General features: G+C 38.2%; 2 protein-coding genes across 4 annotated transcripts; both read right to left on the bottom strand.

Moving 5' to 3' along the window:
• Nucleotides 1–2051: 2051 nt before the first annotated feature.
• Nucleotides 2052–15891, bottom strand: LOC107223407 (melanopsin-like). Of its 3 annotated transcripts, none has more exons than XM_046744397.1 (6): nt 15047–15891; nt 13428–13522; nt 9340–9450; nt 7044–7303; nt 6414–6529; nt 2052–4699 (listed from the first exon to the last, which is right to left on the bottom strand). In XM_046744397.1, exons 1-6 carry the CDS (start codon nt 15302–15304, stop codon nt 4475–4477), a joined length of 1065 nt encoding a protein of 354 aa, XP_046600353.1. In that variant the 5' UTR covers nt 15305–15891; the 3' UTR covers nt 2052–4474. The 3 variants fall into 3 exon arrangements, with proteins under 3 accessions (XP_046600353.1, XP_015518568.1, XP_046600354.1); XM_015663082.2 differs by having other exon boundaries at nt 15098–15888; XM_046744398.1 differs by lacking the exon at nt 15047–15891 and adding an exon at nt 13889–14040.
• Nucleotides 15892–18746: 2855 nt separating this feature from the next.
• LOC107223409 (proteasome subunit alpha type-3) lies at nt 18747–20469 on the bottom strand. The gene is made up of 4 exons (XM_015663084.2): nt 20288–20469; nt 20112–20194; nt 19608–19999; nt 18747–19125 (listed from the first exon to the last, which is right to left on the bottom strand). Exons 1-4 carry the CDS (start codon nt 20306–20308, stop codon nt 18857–18859), a joined length of 765 nt encoding a protein of 254 aa, XP_015518570.1. The 5' UTR covers nt 20309–20469; the 3' UTR covers nt 18747–18856.
• Nucleotides 20470–20684: the final 215 nt, after the last annotated feature.

The raw sequence follows: 20684 nt of genomic DNA on the forward strand, positions 1-20684 counted from the left end.
TCTGTACGTCCATGTCCAAGCGATAACTGCATCGCGGGCTCGGGGACAAGTCGTTGCTGTTATATACCTGATTCGCTTACGCACGTGGGTTACCTCGCCGTAATTTGTCTTTCTAACTGCAGTAACCCGACCCGTTATGACTATTACCGTAATACTCGTATTCTGGAATGAGTGAAAGAGAAAAACGAGAATTGTGAAAAATTTATGTGTATCACCGAGTCAACTTGTTCTGGATAAACCGAGCGAAATTAACTCGCGTATGACTGCAGATAAATTCCCCTTGCAACTAATTTTTTCTTTTTACCCTGCTTCTAGCTGTCGTTCTTTTACGTTAAGTTCACCAGTTTTGTAATTAAATCATTGAGCAATTGGATTATACAGCCGTCGGGAAGAAAATTAAACTTCTTTTTTTTCTCTCCAACGGAATGTCGGAGAGGAGACGCGTCGGGTTCGATGGACGATCGAAGAACGTCGGTTGTTGTCGGTTTTTCTTCATTTTTGTGTAACCTCAGCCGGTTGCGCATAGCGGTATTATTGTAGAATCGATTTCGACGCTCTCAGGTACGACAGTGTTCAAACGCAACGGCTGTTACATGCTCTACCGGTCATCGGACGATTCCAAAAAAGTCAGGTACACGTGTAAAATAGTGCGAGAAACCCGACACAACTCCGCACGTCGACTGTGCTACAATGTAGGCATATTATACGCAAGTGGTAAAAAGTATGACACGAATTTACCCGTTACCGAGCTACAGGCTGTTGGACCGTTAAGTTTCTAGCAGGCTCATCACCGCGATTCTCGAATTTCAAGTACGTGTGGATACTTCCGTCAACTATGACCACCGCCTGCGTGTATACACCAACAACCACACGCTGCCGTATGTGCCCACGCACTTATGCTCCTAGAGCCTTGAACGCGGGGAATGTGCTCGACGTGAGAGGCTCGATTTTTGCTCTGCACGCTCATTCATTATAGCTGCAATCCATAACCTACCTTTCATCGAGAGGCCAATCTCGCTTATACTGGCCAAAGTCTTGAGATTTCTGCAGGCTTTCAACGGAGGGGAAATCGGTGCTGAAATATTCTTGCCATAATCCTATCGGGTGTGAATAAGCTTTGGGTAATCGTCGAATGCTGGAAATCATCTTAGAGCCGAAATAAAATCGCAAGTGGCCGTCTCAGCAGCAGCCATTTTGGATTTTTCCCGTCTACTGTTTTACCACGCGTATTACGATCACTTCTTTCTTCTCTTGCAATTAACCGTAATCGTGGCTTCGCGTAGTAACTCTGATTTTATAAGTCTCACGTACGTAAAACCGCGATCAATTCCGAGAAACGGAAAAGGCTACCGTGCAACTTTATATGTAACGAAGAGGAAAGTTGGTCGAAACCGGGCGGTTCGATTCTCCGGTCGCTTCGTTTCTGCAACATCAATGAGTCGGGTAAAGTTGTAATAGAAAAATTTCGTATCGGTACCGCGAATACCGTTCAACTCTGAAATCACATTCGCGTGATCCTTGCGCGTAAATGCATGCTGTGCGATCGAGTCACGTATAATTTCGGGATTGAAACGTACGCGGTGTCGACCTTGCCGTGATTCGCAAAAATGATTTCCAAACACGCGGTATGCAAATGACTACCGTTGCGTACGTATAACCTGCACCGGTCTCGTAAATTATGGACCTACTGAAACAATTTCGTCAAAAATTTTAGAAAGTTTTGCCCGCGGCCTACCGATCCACTCGATCAGCTGTGTAGACTGAGAACCCATAGGTATACAAGTAGGTATGTATCACATATCCATGTCCGTCGACGCTGCACCTTGCCTGGAATCGACTTATCGGTGATCTCCTTGCATTCTGACGATTCGATGCCATCGATTACGTAACCAGCTGCAGTATGGTAGGTACGTACATACATACTTGAATAACAGTTGTGTAAAGAGCCGTTTAAGTATATGGAACGAGGGTTCGAGGTTTGCAAAGGACGAGAAATGCACAGTTTTTCAAATGTATATATATATATATATATATATATGTATATGTATGCATGTGTATCATCGGTGTGTATAATGTCTTCAAATATAGTATATATATATGCGTGTGTATATTTGATTATACACGATATTGTATGTACATGTAGTATATAATATATAGATATGTAGGTACTTAGCTACGAATATAATACCTTATTTATTTCTCATGCATGCCTGGCCCCGTTATACATTTTACATGGCGCGTCCAAAGTTTCAACTCATTCTTGAAATGTTAATACAGTTAAATCTGAAAACTATATCGTGACGTAGGTATGTATTACAATACTGCATATAATGTATTATACGTACCCTCGAGAGATACGCAAAATGAAGTAACTCTTATTGTAAGTATCTACTGGCACGAACATTTTACATATTGTATTCTTTGTTTCATTGTTATTTCGTTGTAGATTCTTCGCGTTACATCGATCGATATCCATCGCGGTCGTCGACAATATCGACAAATTCGATAAACGCGAACAAAATTATACCGTCACGGTTGATATCCGTATAGTGTTTTCTACAGTAATTGTAATTATTTTCTTTGAGCCTCAGGTTTGAGGACAGATAAAAATTCTACCCACTGAGCATTGCGCGTTGCAAATTTCTGTAGACGCATTTGAACAAATTGATATAATTCATCGCGCTGTGATAATGATCCTTATCGTCGGCGATAGAGGTTGAAATTTTTCTTCTCATAATCAAATTTTCACGTCACGTACAGAATTTATCCGTGAGCTATAAATTCTAATTACGCTGTTACGGATAAATAATTTACGGTAAGTTTGAAATACTCTCCAAGCATGGTGTGGCTATACAATTGCAGACAACAACGGAAAAACTTTGTCAGGAAAATTCTATGACGAAACGACTATAACATTATGCGCATAATAATGCAGTAAGTTCTCATCGTCGGAGTGATTAATCATTAAATAATGAATAGGCATTTCCGCGTACAATGATTATAAGAAGCTGCAATTCGCAAATTTCAAAGCTCACTGCAGTAATTAAAACGCGCTCTGTTTTACCACCCGCAAATTCTATATTATACATTAGTGTTGAATAACACCCGCTATTATATACGGTAAAATATATGTATATGGCATAAAAAAGAAATAGCATAAACAATGTTTTAAAATTCACTGCGCATAGCGGTCAACGCCGTCAATTTTTCGAATGTTCTTTGCCACCTTACGGTTGTATTGTGTTTATTCGATTTCCAACAGATAAGAACCCTAATTAATCCCCGTCGCGTTTTGTCAGCGCCAGAAGGCATTAAAATTACTACACGAGGGCAAGATAGTTGTGGAACTAATAGTTCTCTGATAAAAATAGACCCATTATACGTATATTTATATATATATATATATATATATGTGGCTTCGGAAAACACATTGGTATAATTTATTATTATCGAACGCAATAGCGTAATGGATTGCGCATGATAATCGTTTTATAATAAATATGTACATATATATGTATATATATATTATACGACGAAGTTGATCGAACAATTAAACGAGGCACGCGAAGGTCGGTCGATTCTCCAGGTGTCGATATTTGTTTATCGACGATGCCAAAAACGGACGATTTGATTAATACATGCAGTCGCAGTAAATGTTACAATATACCTATACACGTCATGTATAAGGTATGTATATTATATCGAGGCTTAGTATCATCGCACACAATTATAATTATACTCATGTGATTATATGGCCGCTTAATTGCAAATATATAATGTTATTGCGACAATTAACAATTGCAGTAAGTTAGACCCTAATTTTCAACCGATATTCATTCGCCTCACGTCACCAGCGACGCATTGAAATGAAGGATAAATTTCAAGCGCTATATATCGTATTCTGAGAGTGAAACTCCCGCTCCGTGAAGGAGGATAAAAAGAGTATTAGACGAGGATCAATTATCCGAAGTGACTTATATTAGGCAATGAAGAATAAAAGCACAAATGGAATTTATAGTACATGGGTAATTGGTTAATTATATTATAGGCTTGAAACTCATGATCCGAGACGTTTTACTAACAGCCGTATGTCGGAACAGAAATTTGTCTCTATGTTATAAAAATGAGGAGAACGTAACGCGAGGCTGGTAGAAACTTTGTCGCTCTTTGTCACAAGACACCGTCCTTATTTCTATTACCCGCCATGCCGCTAATTATACGGTACAAATATTATTCATCTTATAGGAATGATAATCTCCGTGCAAATCTTTCCTTATTCTTTTTAACCCCGTGTTAAAGCCGGCAGTCCGTTGACCGCCGCGCGTTTCATTCAACGAACGCGTCTGGCTGTTCATTTTTGTGTTTCTCGTCTAAGAGAGACCTTTTCTTCGTAACGCGGATAGAAGCGAGAAAAAGAAAAAGAAAAGAACAAAAAAAAAAAAGAAAAAAAAATGGGTAAGAAACGTGACGAACATTATTCCTTCTCAATTTGTATGGGATTAATGCCCGCTCGATTACTGGCGCTCACTCCCGTGTGTTGACTAATCGTTGCTGGTCTTGTCGATTCCGACATTCCTAAGAACTTTTTCATCACAGTACGGAATTGGCTGTTCATCCCGGCGTATATCAACGGGTTATAGCAGATCGATGATTTCGCCAACAGCGCCGGAACTATCGCGACTGTCGGGCTTGAGGTCACCTGAAACTCGTAAAATTGAGATAAGTATATCGTTAATCGATGAATTCAATTGAAAGAAAATGAAAATGTCAAAATGCTAGCAATTGTCGGAATATAATTACGCTGAATTGTTTACAGGCAAAAATTGTTACTTCGAGTTAATCAGGTTCATTATCGATCGCTATATTCGTTGACTGTGCTGGTTGCATATACTTGATCGATTGGTTGCTCTAATTTGATTTAATATATTAATTTATATATTGAATATATACTTGATAATATATTCTTGTTGAGAAGACAACCGAGTCATGATTTATTTTCACACCTGACTGGATCATAGTTTACCCACATTTTCAATTTTTAAATCGCAAGCATTTATTATCCGGAATACTGATCGCTGGGGAGTATATTAGGGTGGATTACCAAAAAAAATTCTTTTCTTCAGTGCTGCTTCCTCGTAAAACTGTTGTTTATGGTGAAAAACGAATCCCCTGTAAATTTGAGCTTGAAGTTGAGAATTTTTCACACTATATTTTCACTACAATTGCATTAAAAGCATACCAAAGTCCCACCGAAAAATCATTGAAATCTAAATTTTCGACTCCAGCACTGGAATAACACTGAAATCGAAAATATTTCTTACTCCATTGAAATTACACTAAAATCTAAATTCATACTTATAACTAAAATCACACTTGAAATCTACTGAAATTAAATAATACGGAAATGTTTTATTTTAGAAAAATCTTATACTTTGGTGATACCAGGGTGGATTTTCCGATTGTTATTTTTGTGAAAACGCAGTGGAAAAATGTCACAACAACACCGAAGAATTGAGTGGAATTTGAGCGATTACCTGGTGTATCGCCGTTTTCAGAATAAAATGAAAAAACACTGTAACAACATGGCGGGACCAAATCCTCGAGGGGAGAGAGTCAGGTGGGATTACAAAAGAAAAATAAAGAACGCGTGCATAATGCAGGTGAAAATAAAAGCACCTTCCGAAATGATCGACCCGCGAACTTTTGGAAATTTATGAAGCGAAATTAATTTTAAACACTTCAAAGAATTTCGAAGCGGGTTCGAGTCAACAAACAACTCGGAGCGTTATAAGGTATAACGAGGAACTTTCCGTAGGCAAGATCGGAAAACTCGTTCGAAACTAGGCGCAGTGTCCGTAATAAAAATGCGGCCCGTCCTTATAGAATCTGTAATTTTTATTCCACGTGTCACCCTGAGACTCCTTTAAAAGTCCTCCGATCCTCGTCACCCACATCCTCTGGAATCAAACTAGTCGTATTCGCGATGCACGAGAGTGTTCAACGATATATCAGCCGCGTCTGTCGTTTCGTGCTCGACCTTAGCGCTGAGATCCGATTTGGCTCGAATTGCTTTATTTTTTTTCACACTCCGTAAGGCCGAGACTTGTGATGATAATGAGGGACATTCGTCAAACGTTGCGCAGGTTTTTTTCCTAGTGTAATAAATAATGAACTTGCAGTCATAATATTAGACGCCGATGAAACGGTGACCATTCACGATAGACTGAGAAAAATTGAGTAAAACAGACATCGTTGAAAAAACTGTTCGAATATTGTTGGAAATACGGAAAACGAGGTACGCTTAACCATTTTGCGCTATTGTCGATCCTTTTTCGGTAATTGCAACGCAAAATCAGTTTGTCAGGTTTACTCTACTTTTTTAGTTAAATTTTATTTTGTCGTTCTTGGCCTACCTGCAAGTACTGCGCCAGCAGGGCCGATATCGAGTAAGGTGTCCAAGCTATCAGGAAGGCTATTATCATAAGAGCCACCATTTTCGTAACTTTCGCCTCGTATGTGCCTCTGGAACCTGAAAATAAACGTCTCGGTAAATTTGTTTGAACGTCAAACGTTCATTTTTTATCTTCCTTTTCATTTCTTAAATCAACGACTACGATCGTGATTATTATTATCGCTTCAACGACGCCAAAGCTTTCTCGCAAAACCTCTAAATCACGTCCCAATGTCACGCGAAAGAAGTTAGTCGGCTGTTTATAGCACCAATTTCGCGGTATGCCGAACGCTAAGTTATCGGTTAACAAAATTGATGTTATAACGATTGTACAAAACTTTAAACATGCCTGACGACAATTCGTCCAGGAATGAATTTCCCCAATGACATTATCCAACCGATAATTGATTCAACGATTATGCATACTCTGAAGTCGCACGGAAGCACCTTGAATTATATATTTGTTTAATTATGCCGAATCGGTGCAATTATTCAAGCAGGTTAGACAAATGAATCCGTTGAGTACCTATGCGTGATACGATAAAATATTTAAGAGACGAATCTTCGGCTCGGAGTAAATGAATCGACCCACCGGCTCTCTTCCTGACCTTCCTCAGCGTTCGTATTATCTCAAAGTAGCTCCAGCATATCAGAATCACCGGGACGACCAGACCGAAGAAGAAGAGAAACGCGATGTAGGTGTCGCTACCGATCGAAGGATCGTGGACTTCCCAGGATACGCTGCAGGAGAGATTTCCGGCTTCCGGTCCGTAGCTTCCCCATCCGCAGAGCGGGGGGATCGTCAAGGACAAAGTGTAGATCCAAACCCCCGATACCAGGTACGAGGCTTGCCTGTACGAAAGTTCAACGGGGTACAATTTAATTTCCGCAAAATCGAAGGTCTTCCCTTGGGAGAGCTTCGACTAGTCGCGGGTATAAAGATTTCGACACGTTCGTGATTATTTCATGAACTGCTCGATTTTTTTATTCCGACACAGGCTTTCTCCGACTCGGCTGATCTCTCAAGGACGAAACGGTTCCACACGCGTAGAGGAACGAATTTGGTTGAGCTTTTGAGATGATATGAAAATCAGAGGATCTTTTAACTGGAAAAATTTTTCGAAACGGCTATTGGGGAAATTGCTTTGGAAATAGCAATCGATAACTTCGATTCATTGGCGTTTATTTCGAGTGATTTACGTCGATTTCCGTCGCATCGTATATTTTTTCGCGGTTTCCGTCATCGTTTTCAATGAACTTGTACCATCGTTGAATATTTTTAGGGGTTTACGGATTTGATAGAATCACAGGTAATCGTAACAAATCACAAGAAGCCAACGGAAATCATTTTATGAACTCGGAATCGTAGAAAGCACGTGCTAAGACAGTCTTCAAAGGAATGCCAGTAATTGAATTGGAGTTCCTTTGATTTGCAATATCATTTGGAAGCGTTGAATTGATGCGATTTTCTCGAGTGAATGCAGGACTCCCATAAATTTGTCAAGCAAAAATTTTCTCATCGAAGAATTTGTCGGTAGTCTCAGTCCGGGAATTTGACACCATTGTATTGTGCATGGAAAAAAGATATAATCAAAATTTCCTTTCGTTTGGGGATGAGCTTTCTCTTTTCCCGAGAGTTGGAAGCTTTCGATTAATAGATACGGTAATTTGTTCGTTTCCACACGTCTGTCATATCCGCAAGTGGCAATGATCTATCGATGAACTACGGAATGACTTTTAGCAATACGCGAGGGTGAAAAGACTCGAGGCACACAATTGTAATGATTAAAACGCGACGATCAGGTTATTCACTTTAACCGGGAGCGGAAAATATTTTCGGAGAATGAAATTCTTAAGGTACAGACTGTGACTGAATAGCGGAAAGATGCGTAGGTACGAAAAGATGAAACGAACGTTCCTTGGAAATTCCATTTTTCTTCTCACCGTGAATTTATGTGAAATTGAACGACGAGTTTGTTACTGAACGATAGACGGTCAGACGCGTCAGTGCTGTTAAAGTTCTGAGGAGCATTTTTCTTCTGATCATTTGAAACAAGAATCTTAAGATCTTGAGCCAATGTTAACAACAGGCCTGCAGACTGTCCGTCCTGTAATCCGCAGGAAGGAGGCTTTAAAGGCGGATTGTGGCCGGTAATAAAACACCTTTGGAAATATTGCAGTAATCCCGCATTCCTCCTTGTGAATTCAAATTTCACGATCGCGAGATTCTTCCTCTATTCGTATACTTGATACGCAATTACGGAGCGTGTTTCTAAGGTTTCAAGAGAATTTCGATTGTAATACCGCCAAAAATAACCGTCACGCTTCTATCGGCCGTGTTTAATTTTCCCCACGATTTCACGAACAATCTTCCGTATTATTCGAGCACATTCGTAATAATTATAGCGAGGCCTGCGAACCCATTAACCGATAATTCCAGGGTAAGGTACACCCCGAAAAACGGATTTCTGAACCCAGCTATCGGGTTTCGGGGAATACGATTTATCAGGACTTTGTTAATCCCTGGAATACGAACTACTCGGACATTCGACGTTATTTTCAATTCGCTGTGTACGAACACGAGTGAAACTTTCCACAGAACAATATACGACGAAAACAACCGGAGTCTGTTGGGAAATTTCCATGTGATTATCCAGGAAATTGCATTGTAATGCTGCTTCTGCAAAAAGTCGAACAATTTTCACGCATGGTCAGATTAGAGCTCTTCTTCCTTTTCCTCCCAGTCTATTTCATGCGGTAAATTATATGAAACTTTTCCAGAATTACATTTAAAGTGAATTCACACGTTTGTTTTTTTTTCTTTTTTATTATTCTCGCACTTCGTTTTCCAGTCAGAATACCGTAATTGTTACAATATATTTACCTACCTTATGGTGAAAGCTCTCATCGGTCGCGTCACAAGCAGCCATCTTTCTATCGCTAAAACGGTCAGATTTCCAATGCTGGCCAGCCCCAAAGTTGACATGAACCAAGCGTACCTGCATCCAAATCAGAGGCAGAGAATTAAGACAAAAACAAAGAATTTTATTTCTTCAAGTCGTTCTTCTGGGTATTATTATTACATTTTTGTGCGTAAGACGAGAATTGTACGAGCTTGATAACTGCAAAAGATATTTATGTTTTCGGATGTGCCGAATCCAAAAACTACTTTCATTTCCCTCCATCGCGTACAGTTTTTTTGCAAAGTACGAGATGTTTGCGGAAAAAAAAAATAGCGTAACAATAATGAAAAAACCACCATTTCATTACAACGAACTAAACAACGCTTCTTATAAAAATGAACAAATTATTTCTTCGTGAAATGTACTTGACATTCTGTGGTGTTCATTATTTTCGCCTATAAAACCTTTTCTTCTTCTCTTTGGTACCTCTCCGAACACGCGTCCGCTTTCCATTTTCTGCTTCCCGTTTCAGCTCCACTTTGTACTTATTCTTGAATCTCACTCTAATACATATTACATGAAGGCAAGATTTTTAGCAACAAGAATAGAATATCAGATTTCGAGTTAAATGGGAGTTTCACTCTAAATGAAACTAAAAACACGAGTTCAAGAAAAAACTTGACGTGATAGAATTTTTTGAATATGTTTCCCGGTTTCAGGGAATAAAAATCTACAAGAAATAGTATAGAAAACCTGTGGAGTTTTTGGTTTCAGGCCTGTGTAATTAAAATCTTCAGCTTACGCTGTTTGCAATTAAAAAAATCCAACAGTTGACCAATTCCTACGCATGTATATTACAAGTATGTATGTATAAACATAAATATACATATTTATTTATGTATTGACGCATCGCGAATTATTTATTCATTCATTCTTTCGGCCATGCAGATGTTTTCGGGCGATACATTTGCAAGACTTACCCAAAGATCGAAGAGCTCGGTAAATTCGAATAAATTTGAAAACTCGATATGTACCGGGAATCGAGTGTTTATTCATGCAACTTCAAAAAAAGCAGGCCAGGATTAAGGGGACACGATACCTAAGGCTGCTCTACAAAAAAGCCCGAATCTCGGTTCTGCAAGGTCCAATAGGTGAAATTGAAAAAGTTAAAAAGTGGCGACAGAAAATTAAAGCCGCTAAGGTTAAGAAAAACATTTTTACTATAATAATACTTCTCTCGTGTACTACAATATTGAGTATTAACTTGAGTTATATTTCTTTTTTTGGCGCGCCTTAACGCGGGCCAAATCATTTTGCACATTTTTTGTATTCCAACGTTTGTGTTCCCAGCTTGAGGCTTGGTTTGAAAAAGCATTCTGTTTCGACCGGTAGACATTTGGACGAAACATCGCTAACGGCTAATTTTTTCCCTGGTCGATTACATCGTCTCTGAATTTGCATTGCCAACGTAATCGACTAAGGAAAAAATTTGCCGTTTACGATATTTTATCCGCACGTGTACAAACTTCTTACACTGTTTGCAAGAAATTTTTCAAAATCGGGCTAACCCGAATTTTTGAAAATCTCGGTGCTATTTTGAAAGATTTGATTTTGCAGATTGAAGGGCTGAAAATTTCGATGGCATAAGGCTGTAATCTTTTTAGCCTCACGGTTGATACGCGCCTGAAGAGAAGAATGATAATAATATGTACATTGTATGCACAATGGAAACGAGAAGATGAACATAAAACAAACAAATTCTGTTGATTTTGATCGTTGTAAATCATCAGTCGAAAATGGGCAATAATTTAAGCGTAATATTGTTGCATAAACATCAGTTCGGCAATGAAGTTCGCTAATTAACGAAGAACTCGGCGAGCCGCCTTTATTCCAGCATTTGGTTAACAGAGATGTGGAAGTGGGAAAATAAATAAATAAATGAAGGAATAATAACAAAATCCTGTGGTTACTGAACTCGGGAAAGTATTTCTTTTGATCATGACTAATTTATATAAACAGTCGTTGTATAATATGCGACGTATCTAACTTTCTCAAATTCGAATCAGAAGGGATATCTCAAGGGGTTCGCAGGATTCGTAGCCACATACCGTATGTAACTATAACCGAATCAAAAGAGTCAAAGGCCCTATTTGCAGGTATGGAAAGTACACTGATTTTATCGCGCATTTCAACCCCAGCCAAAGTACAAGCACGCTTCATGTTCACACGTTATAATAAACAGCTACCTGCGGACTTACTTGATTCCAATGAATTACGCCCGTAGTAATATTACGGGTACGATACAGGATGTATAATATAATATGTATAATATATGCTCTTAGAACGCCGAGGAAAAATGTTCCTCTGCAGACAGTTATCTCGGACTCGATGGAACGTTTTGTTTCTATTTTGTTTGAGAAACTTCGATACTTTAATCAAAGAAATTATTTGTATAATTATTTTTATTTATGCAGTGGCAAAGAATTTCTTTCCATTCGGAACAGTTTCATTCGGTCTTATGAAATACTTTTGTGCAGTTTGCGATTTCTGAAGAAATGGATTCGTATAGGCATCGTTCGATATATTTAGAATGTCATTTTATCTTCCAAGCTGTGGAATCGACGACGCGAAGAATTCATTGAAATTAAATCGAGTGAGGCTGTTTCAATTCGAATAAACATCAATTAAGGAGGTTGGTTAGCCAAAAATCGACGCTTTTTATTAATTTCATTTCGAGTTGGTCATTTAGATTTGCAAAAATAAATAATTCTGGACTCATCTATAAAAGCTTAGGTATCGATGCTTCGTTTCAAATCACATCCGAGTGATTGAAAATCTGGTACATTTGTTCGAATTCACCCTAACGATAACTCATTTTATTCAGGATACTATATTTCAAAAAGTCTCTGAAACCGATTTTCGTTCGCTTTTACAGTAGTCGATTCAGCAAAAATTTGGTAAATACTGAACAGATTACTCTCTTGAAATAAAAATTAAGAAAAGTTGTCGTCTTTGGCCAAGCAGCCTCCTTAAGTCATGGAAATTCAGTAAGGGAACATTTTACACTCGGTGTTAAAGTGAAGGCATAAAAATCGCGAGAGACGTGCGTAAAACTGAATTTCTTAATAACGACACATCCGATCGGCTGCCGTAAATGTACTCGATTGTCAAAAGCTTTTAATTAAATCGTTTAAAGTCACAGCTCGACGAAAGCGGATCAAGGTTGCAACTTCGTGCCGATTCGCGGCTGCCGATTGCGGAGGATCAGAATCCAGAATGAAGAAAGTCCTCAGGCACAGTATAGATACGATTGAATCTCATGAATTTTTCGCGCAGTTATTCACCGCGAATTATCATTTCTAAACCAGTCGACGGTTTCGTGAATGGGACAGATCACTGTTCATACTCGCGTTGCCGTATAATTAGATAAATACTTGTAATACGGCAAAGCAAACTGAAGATTACTGTATTATTACCGCGGTTACGTGTTTTTCTTTTTTTTTTTCAATTTTTTTTTTATTTTCACCTCTTCTTACGTTTTACGGTCAAGATCTCGTCCCGTGATTAACGGCTTGCCAATCTCGCCTGTGAATGCGAACTGCACGCACATTGCGTAATACCTGTAGTATTTAGCTTCGTACAATTATGTCGTGCAGGTATCTCTTTATAACCTTGATACATCTACGATTGCTGTGTAATTTACAAGCTGTTCAAGCGAACTGGTTTAACTTCACTTTGGTGGATGTTGAAATAATTATAAACAGGTATGAGGTTGCGACGATTTCAAAAGAATCAAATAATTGGATTCGTCTGTCGAGAAATGCAGAAGAAAATTTTTGATGATTTCGGTTTTTTATTACTAAAAATTTCATGACTGCAGAAGGTGTGATGCATGGAGCCTTTTGGAGAATACAACAATATACATATAATTATTTACTGGAGCTGAATTACGTTAAAAAAAAAAAATGGGAAATTCACAACGCTACCAAGGATTGACTTTCTAATATGCGGCTAATTTATTGAAAAATCGTATCGTAAATATAATACCATAAAAAAATCATAAATTTAATTACCAAAGACAACCCGTGTAGCCCCAGTACCATCTTCCAAGGATTGCAGATACGGTTGGAAACGGAGTACCGATAATTGATACGCAGAAATCGCCGATCTACAACGAGAAATATTTAACTTATACATGTGTAAGAGTTCATTTTATACCTCAATGCTGCGAATTTATGGTTTCTTTTAGGACGACGGCACGTTTTTTCATTTTACGTATAAAGGCGTAATTATTTCAAAGAATTCTTAGGCTGTGCTTCTTGTGCTTGCACAGTCGATCATAATGTAATAATATTTCGGGCGTATCTCCTTTCCGCAGGAAATATGTTTCGACTACATAATACTTTATCTAATCAAACAAAGAGCGGATGAAGAGTTACAAGATTCAATCGTGGAGTTGATTAATATTTTTTTCCACAATTTCTCTTATCTGTCTCAATCTTCTTAAACAAATGGCTTCAACGATGTTATGTATTTGTGTTTTTCTCATATTTTTCCATTGGAAGAGAGAGCCAAACTTGTTGTTCAACAAGTTTCTTCCTTTTCCAACCGCATTACATTCGTTATCGTATATCGCTTATCGAACAGCAAGGTAGCACGTGTGCAACAGCTGGAGAAATCGATGAAGTAAACTGCAGCCTGCAAGCACAACATAAAATGTCACGTGTATGCGATACCGATTTGAATTATTGGCAAAGGTCCTGCTTAAAGCGGTTCCAGGCTGGCCAAAAGTCGATCCGTTTTTTAATCTTGTAACCAGATAGTCGTGCGTCAGGTGTTCTCGAATTGTTGTGTTCGTCAGTTAAATTATATAGGGGCCCTCAATTGCAGGCAAATTCACACGGGGAACGTCACGGAAATAACCGAGATAACCCATCACGTCGACATTCGTTTCAAATCCTTTCAAAATTGTTGCGAATCAGGTAGATTCGTTAGATTTTATTCTACGATGGGTTATTTTATTCGAAAGAATATTTTCAACAAATACCCCGGAACACTTCATTTCCAAAGCGTCGGCGTGGTTAAATATTCAACCCTATAACATTGCGCCTAGATCGATTACGATCAGTAAATGGCGATTAAATTGATCACTGAAAAAAGTAATATTGTTTCAATTTCTGTAGAAAATAGTTTTCTGAATTAAATGTGCCGTCGTAGAGTTGAATGAAAAAACTCGATTAATAATAATTTTGAGGCATCGATATCCAAACTTTCGTCTATAATTACAGTATTTTATACTTTTGTATATTTAAAGAGATTCCCATAGCTCATGAATATGATATCTAATTCAACAAATACTCAATGCGTGACTATCACGTGTTAAAATTAACGAAAAGTATAAAAACGAAAGGTATAGATTTTCTTTCGGTATTGCGACAATGTTTTTTTTTTTCACGAAGGATAAGCGCATGCCCATCCATAAATATAAATTACCCGCGGTTTGTTTTACGCACAGTGTTTAACATGCAGTCAGAGGTGAAATTTCTGTCGACAGTAATTAGCACATCGCGTCACCGTGGGGTATTTTGAAATTTTGCAAAAGTTTTATAGTCTTCGCAATACGCGGTAAATTAATTAACACTGTGCATTTAACAGTGTGAAATTTGCCAAATTGCGTCGAATTCAGACTTACAATAATAATAGAAGTAAAAGCAATACACACCGCGTGTATTTTGACACTCACCACCAAATTCAGCAAGACCACGTTAACCGGCGTTAACAAAGTTTGCCTATCTCGGAGAATGACGAATATCACAGTCATATTTAAAACCGCACCGAGAACACCGATCGCTATTAAAACACCCGCGGTAACCAGATACGTCGTTTCTCCCACATCCTCCACCTCCTGCTCCTCAATCCCGTTGCTCGCATTCAGAGCGTCAAGGGACATTCTGGGTTATTAGAGACGGGCTTATACGGCACTCGACGGAAAAAGACGTCTCGAACTCTCGTCAACTTGGTACAAAATTTTCATTGTTCGCCATACAACAACTCCGACCAAGTTTCGAAGCTGTATCGTTATCATTTCGACCCGAAGAATTTATTTTCGTTTTACCATCTCAAATAGGCATTCGTTATACTCGTCCCTCTGTGCGTGTTCGTATAATATATATATACTATTGTAATTTCATTGAGGGGGTAAAATCATCAGAGTCGAAAGTATTCGGAGTATGTATTACGCGAACGTGGTAAGCAGAATTGAATTAGTGTTTTACTTGTAAAACTTCCCGCCGACTGTCAGTCCAACGCTGCTGCATGAATATCTCAATCGAATCGATCGAAATTAATTAGGCACTCCAATTCAATTCTACGCTTTTCATTTTCTTTCATGAAATACACCTTTTCATTTCATTGATTTAATAATCGCCACGAGTCCTTGCCGATCATAAATGAATTTTTAAACAATTATTTTCCGACAATAGCGAGTTCTTTCTTTCTTTCTTTCTTTTTTTTTTTTACATCAGTTTGGTTAGCAAACTTTTTGAACACCTTGCGAATTTGTCATCAAATTATTATATTTAGACGAGGGTTGGATGTTTCTTCATTTTTAAACGAAAGACAAAGTTTACCAAACAGACGACCGAATTAATTTGTTGAGAATTCATATCTGAGATAAGAAATTCCGTACTGGACAACACGCGCTGCATACGCAACACGTGGTCAAATTCAAAGTATACTTATAAATTGCCTCCGGCGCGCACAAATTTTCGACGGTTTTTTTTCTATGGAATTTCCTTTCCCACGGACACTGGCAAAGACGTGTAATCAATGCATTAAAAACATGGCAAAAGCCAAGGTTCGATATTAAGTATTTGTCTTAGATTTAGTCAAATAGTTGTCAGTTATTGTGTACGCGAAGGAAAATTGTTCGGCTTCTAATTATACTTTTCAAATTCATAAACAGGTAATATACATATAACAAGGTTCGTAAACTTGTTACACGTGCTCTTAAGCTTCGGTGATAGGAATTTGAAAACAACGTTTGTTGTTCTCAAACTTACAGAGATAATAGTTGACGATAAAATTGTCCGTATAATTATTTACAATTTTTTCCATCGACGTTATTTATTCATGATTCGAAACACTATTTATCCCTTGACTAATCGAACGCATTCATATAATTTTTCACCCGTTATCGCATAACACGTATTGACACGTGCGTTTGAACGGCACGTGCGAGTCTCAAACAAGGGGACAAACTGGTAGCACACTTCGGATGACATCCCTTATATATCAAGATTTCGCCCGCGTATAACCCTCCGCGCTATCCGCAACCCCCGTTCGAAAGATTCATCTGCGCAAAATCTGCCGCCTGACTGACACGCACCGCCAGCGTCTCTCCAATATTACGTTTTAAAAGACGCGATTTTCTAAATCCTGTACAGCGTGGGGTAAATCGTTGGCGGTGTGTATTACGTAAGTCAAAAATCACCCCTCAAACGACGGCTTAGGAGCTAAGGACTGACCGTAATTAGCGCAATTATTAGCTCACGATATTGCATACGTCTTTGACAATATCTAGTCTAGAGTTTTATGAAACAGCAAATATTTGCCCAAGTTTAATAATATAAGGGACGACGTTTGTACTACGAACCTGCTTCACTGCCGCAGCTTATCAAACGTAGGGTATTAATTTTTTGGCAATTATCTCACGGAGAAGATGATAATCATAAACAATGAAGATGAAGAAGAAGAAGATGAAGAACCACGATGTAATTAATTTTTTCAATAGTGTTGCACACATAGCTCTTTATGTACTTCAAAAAGCAGTAAATTTTTTTGCAAAAATGAACGCGCGCATCACAGACACCTATAATTACATAATTGTTAAATTAAAAGCAAAATCAGGTGTAAAAATGTAGCAGTGGGATTGCTTTGTTCCTATATTCGTTCCTATACGTATAATCCCTGTTTAAACATCCGTTTCGTAGACCTTCTGTCCGGAAAATACGCGCGCTTCTCCACCATACGCAACTGTTACATAACAATTCGCATTCCATCGCGTACGTAATGACATAAACATTTAGAAACCTGAAAGTCCGGTAAGCGGTCCATGGAAAGAAAGGGAGAGAGTTGATTTGAGCCGTGCAGCGTCCACGGTATACAGTGTGATGTCTTTCGGTTCCGGTAAAAGTGAAATCTCCGATGCCGTTTTGCTTTTTCCTGCCACCGTTGCGTCTTTATAATACATAATATCTGTATTATATTGGAACAGTATGCGTATAGCCGGTAATTCGTGTCAAGTTTTTTTGCCTTTTTTCACAAATAAACAACAGAATCATCCTGATTCGCCTGTGGCTAGGCAGCTCATCTTACTTTTTTTCGGTTTGTTAACTTCACGACTCGACACAGAGAGTAACACCGGTTGCCTGTGCACGGGCGGCTTTATCGTTCGATTCATGTTGACTGCATTCCTGATCAAAATCCCGTGTGGTACATTTTTCATTTTATACTTCCGGATTCGAATATTACACAAAATGATTCTCTTTTTTAAGAATCTTATATTTACACATCACATGCGTGAAAATCGTAACGCGTTTAACGATTATTATGTAACTCCAAGGCTCAATTTGAACGCCGTGTAAGTTTTTAGGAACGTGATTTTTTTTCTTATACTCATTGATCGGTCTTTCACCTTAGATGTTTTTCTTTCTGCTTAGGGAAAAAGGAGATAGAAAATAGCAGGTACTGATTGTTAAAAATCGACTCTTGATATGCGCCCGTTGTCTCATATTTATGTATGATAAATAAGTTCAAATTGCAGGAGCATGTATTTGTTGATATATTGACAGAATTTACAGTAAGCGCTATGAGAAATGCGTATTTTAATTTATTCACCGAAAAGAAGGCATTTGAAGAAAAATATGCATCACAGCTGGTATCGATGTTCCCTGGTGAAAGTATAACTTTTGTCGCTCATAAATTTATTGGCCCCGCTTGATCAGCTCCAAGAAGTTGGATAGTTCGATTCGTAACTCGAACGAATGAAATTTTTACAAACATTGCTACGGCCGATTGATTATTTCCTTGATTTAGCCCATGGAATACATACCGTGTGTTATATAACTGTACGAAATGTTTTTAGGTAATTTCATCTTGTGTCATCCAATTAAAAGAATAAATCGAAACACATGTGGCGTGAAAAAAAGAATACAAAATCGGATATCACAGTTACGTAAAACAAACGAGTTTTACTTCTGTCCCAAAGGTTTATCCCTCTGCAACGATAACGAACATCGTGGACGATTTATCACGTTATATAAAAGTATTCATTTTTTACCGGGTAAAAGCTTTCAACACACCAGCCTTTATTCAATATCAAGAAATTCAAATCTATAAACAAAGAATGTATTTTTCGCAGTAATTTATACATACTTCGTGATAGTTTCTTGAAAATTACATATTATTTCTTAATTATATTTAATAATATTCATTACACGTTTCACATGTCTTCGGTATCGCTATCAGAATCTTCGTCCATCGCTTGCCGTGCTTTCGTTTCAGCCTCTGCCTTTATCTCGAATGGCACACGTTCGTGTCTACCGTTTGTGTGATTTCCAACCCAACTCATTTCCAACTCAAATTGTTTGTCTTTCAATTCGTCGTGCAGCAAGTAAATTATCCTTGCTGCTTCTCTGATCAAATCCTTACAGGACATATCGGCAAGTTTCAATTTTTCTATTTCTGTTTTGGCAGACTGTTTTGCTTTACCTGTGAAAAAAAAAATTGTATACAAAAATTACTGCCATTTCAACATTGCACATCATCATGTGATCGTCGATAGTCACCTTTATCAAAAAAACTAGCAAATTTTAATAAGTAACTGAAAATTCTACAATATTGTGACATTAGTTGAGTTTGAACTTGCAAAAATTTGATAGTACTGTATTGTTTCAACTCTAATAAGTTAATACTACGTAGTCTCACAAAATCTAATATTTTTTGCTGAAATTTGCTCCAAAGTTATATAAAAAAAATGTATATATATTACACGCACAGAAAAAAGAAGTGATGTAGTGTATTAGTGACAAACGTATTGATTTAAGTCAAGGAATAAAAGAAAAAATCTTTCAGCTTAGTCAGTAACAGTCAAACTGGCAACTTATTTACACTTTCAAACTCATTTGCAAGATGTAAAAGAAGCGCAATACGTACTGTCTCCTGACACGAATGTTGCTAACATAAATTCTTACCAATAGCACATCCGTAATAGCCATAAGAAACGCCGGATGGATCGATCATGTACATTACTGGGCCATCAGCTTCATATGCTCCGATTATAACCGAACAGCCGTAGGGCCGTACAGCTGAGTATAAGGTATAAGCGTGCATGTACATTGACACACGGTCATTCAAATATTTCAGAGGTATTCCTATGCCGTACTGAGCACGGTAGCTGGCTGCTTCCGTGCGTGCAGTTTCAGCGATTTGTCGTGCATCGGAAGACAGGCCAGAAACTGCCATTCCGACATGATTATCTATATTGAAAAGGCGCTTGTTAGCGCCAGGTTCATAGAGCTTAGAGGTGACGAGTTTTTCAACAGCAAATACGACCCCATCTTTACCACGGAGGCCAATGACGGTGCTGAAAAAAATTTCATTAAAATGCTTATTTTAATTCATTCATTCACTTCTTATTTTCAACAAACATGCTTGATACGGTCAATTATATTTATGATGATGAAATTTCAACATACCCACTATTTTCTACCGCTTTTTGTGCGTATTCCACTTGAAAAACTCGACCATCGGGAGAAAACTGCGATGCCGAGAGATCGTACTGTGAATTTTAAGGTTAGAATCGTCACAATTGGCTGGTCAAATATCAGGAAAGAACATAGATTTTTAATCGATTTTTAATAGTTTTACGTACCCCTGTTCCTATAGAACTCATCCTTGTTACAGTATATTAAAAATTATTATTTCTGCACAATTAATTGTATTATTTATTTACACGCGACGCGGCGTGAATAGGCAGAAATCAGAATTCAATTGTCAGAAGCAAAACCACGACCACTCATCCGTGGTACATGTAAAGTTGGTAAGAAGCTGCAAGTAAACAGGCGGACGACGCTGCAGCAGCTTCGATATATTCGCTACGCTATGAACCACTGTGAACACTTGAAAACGACAAAGACGGACTCGATAATATCTGCGCAGCACAGCTATGACGTCATTGGGAGCCTCAGTTATCCAACTCTTGTAAACCGTAAGCCAGATTCAACAGAAGCATTTAAATCAGTTGGTATTTGATTACTGATAAGATTATT

This window comes from Neodiprion lecontei, chromosome 6, assembly GCF_021901455.1.
Source record: "Neodiprion lecontei isolate iyNeoLeco1 chromosome 6, iyNeoLeco1.1, whole genome shotgun sequence".
NCBI classification, from domain to species: Eukaryota; Metazoa; Arthropoda; class Insecta; order Hymenoptera; family Diprionidae; genus Neodiprion; species Neodiprion lecontei.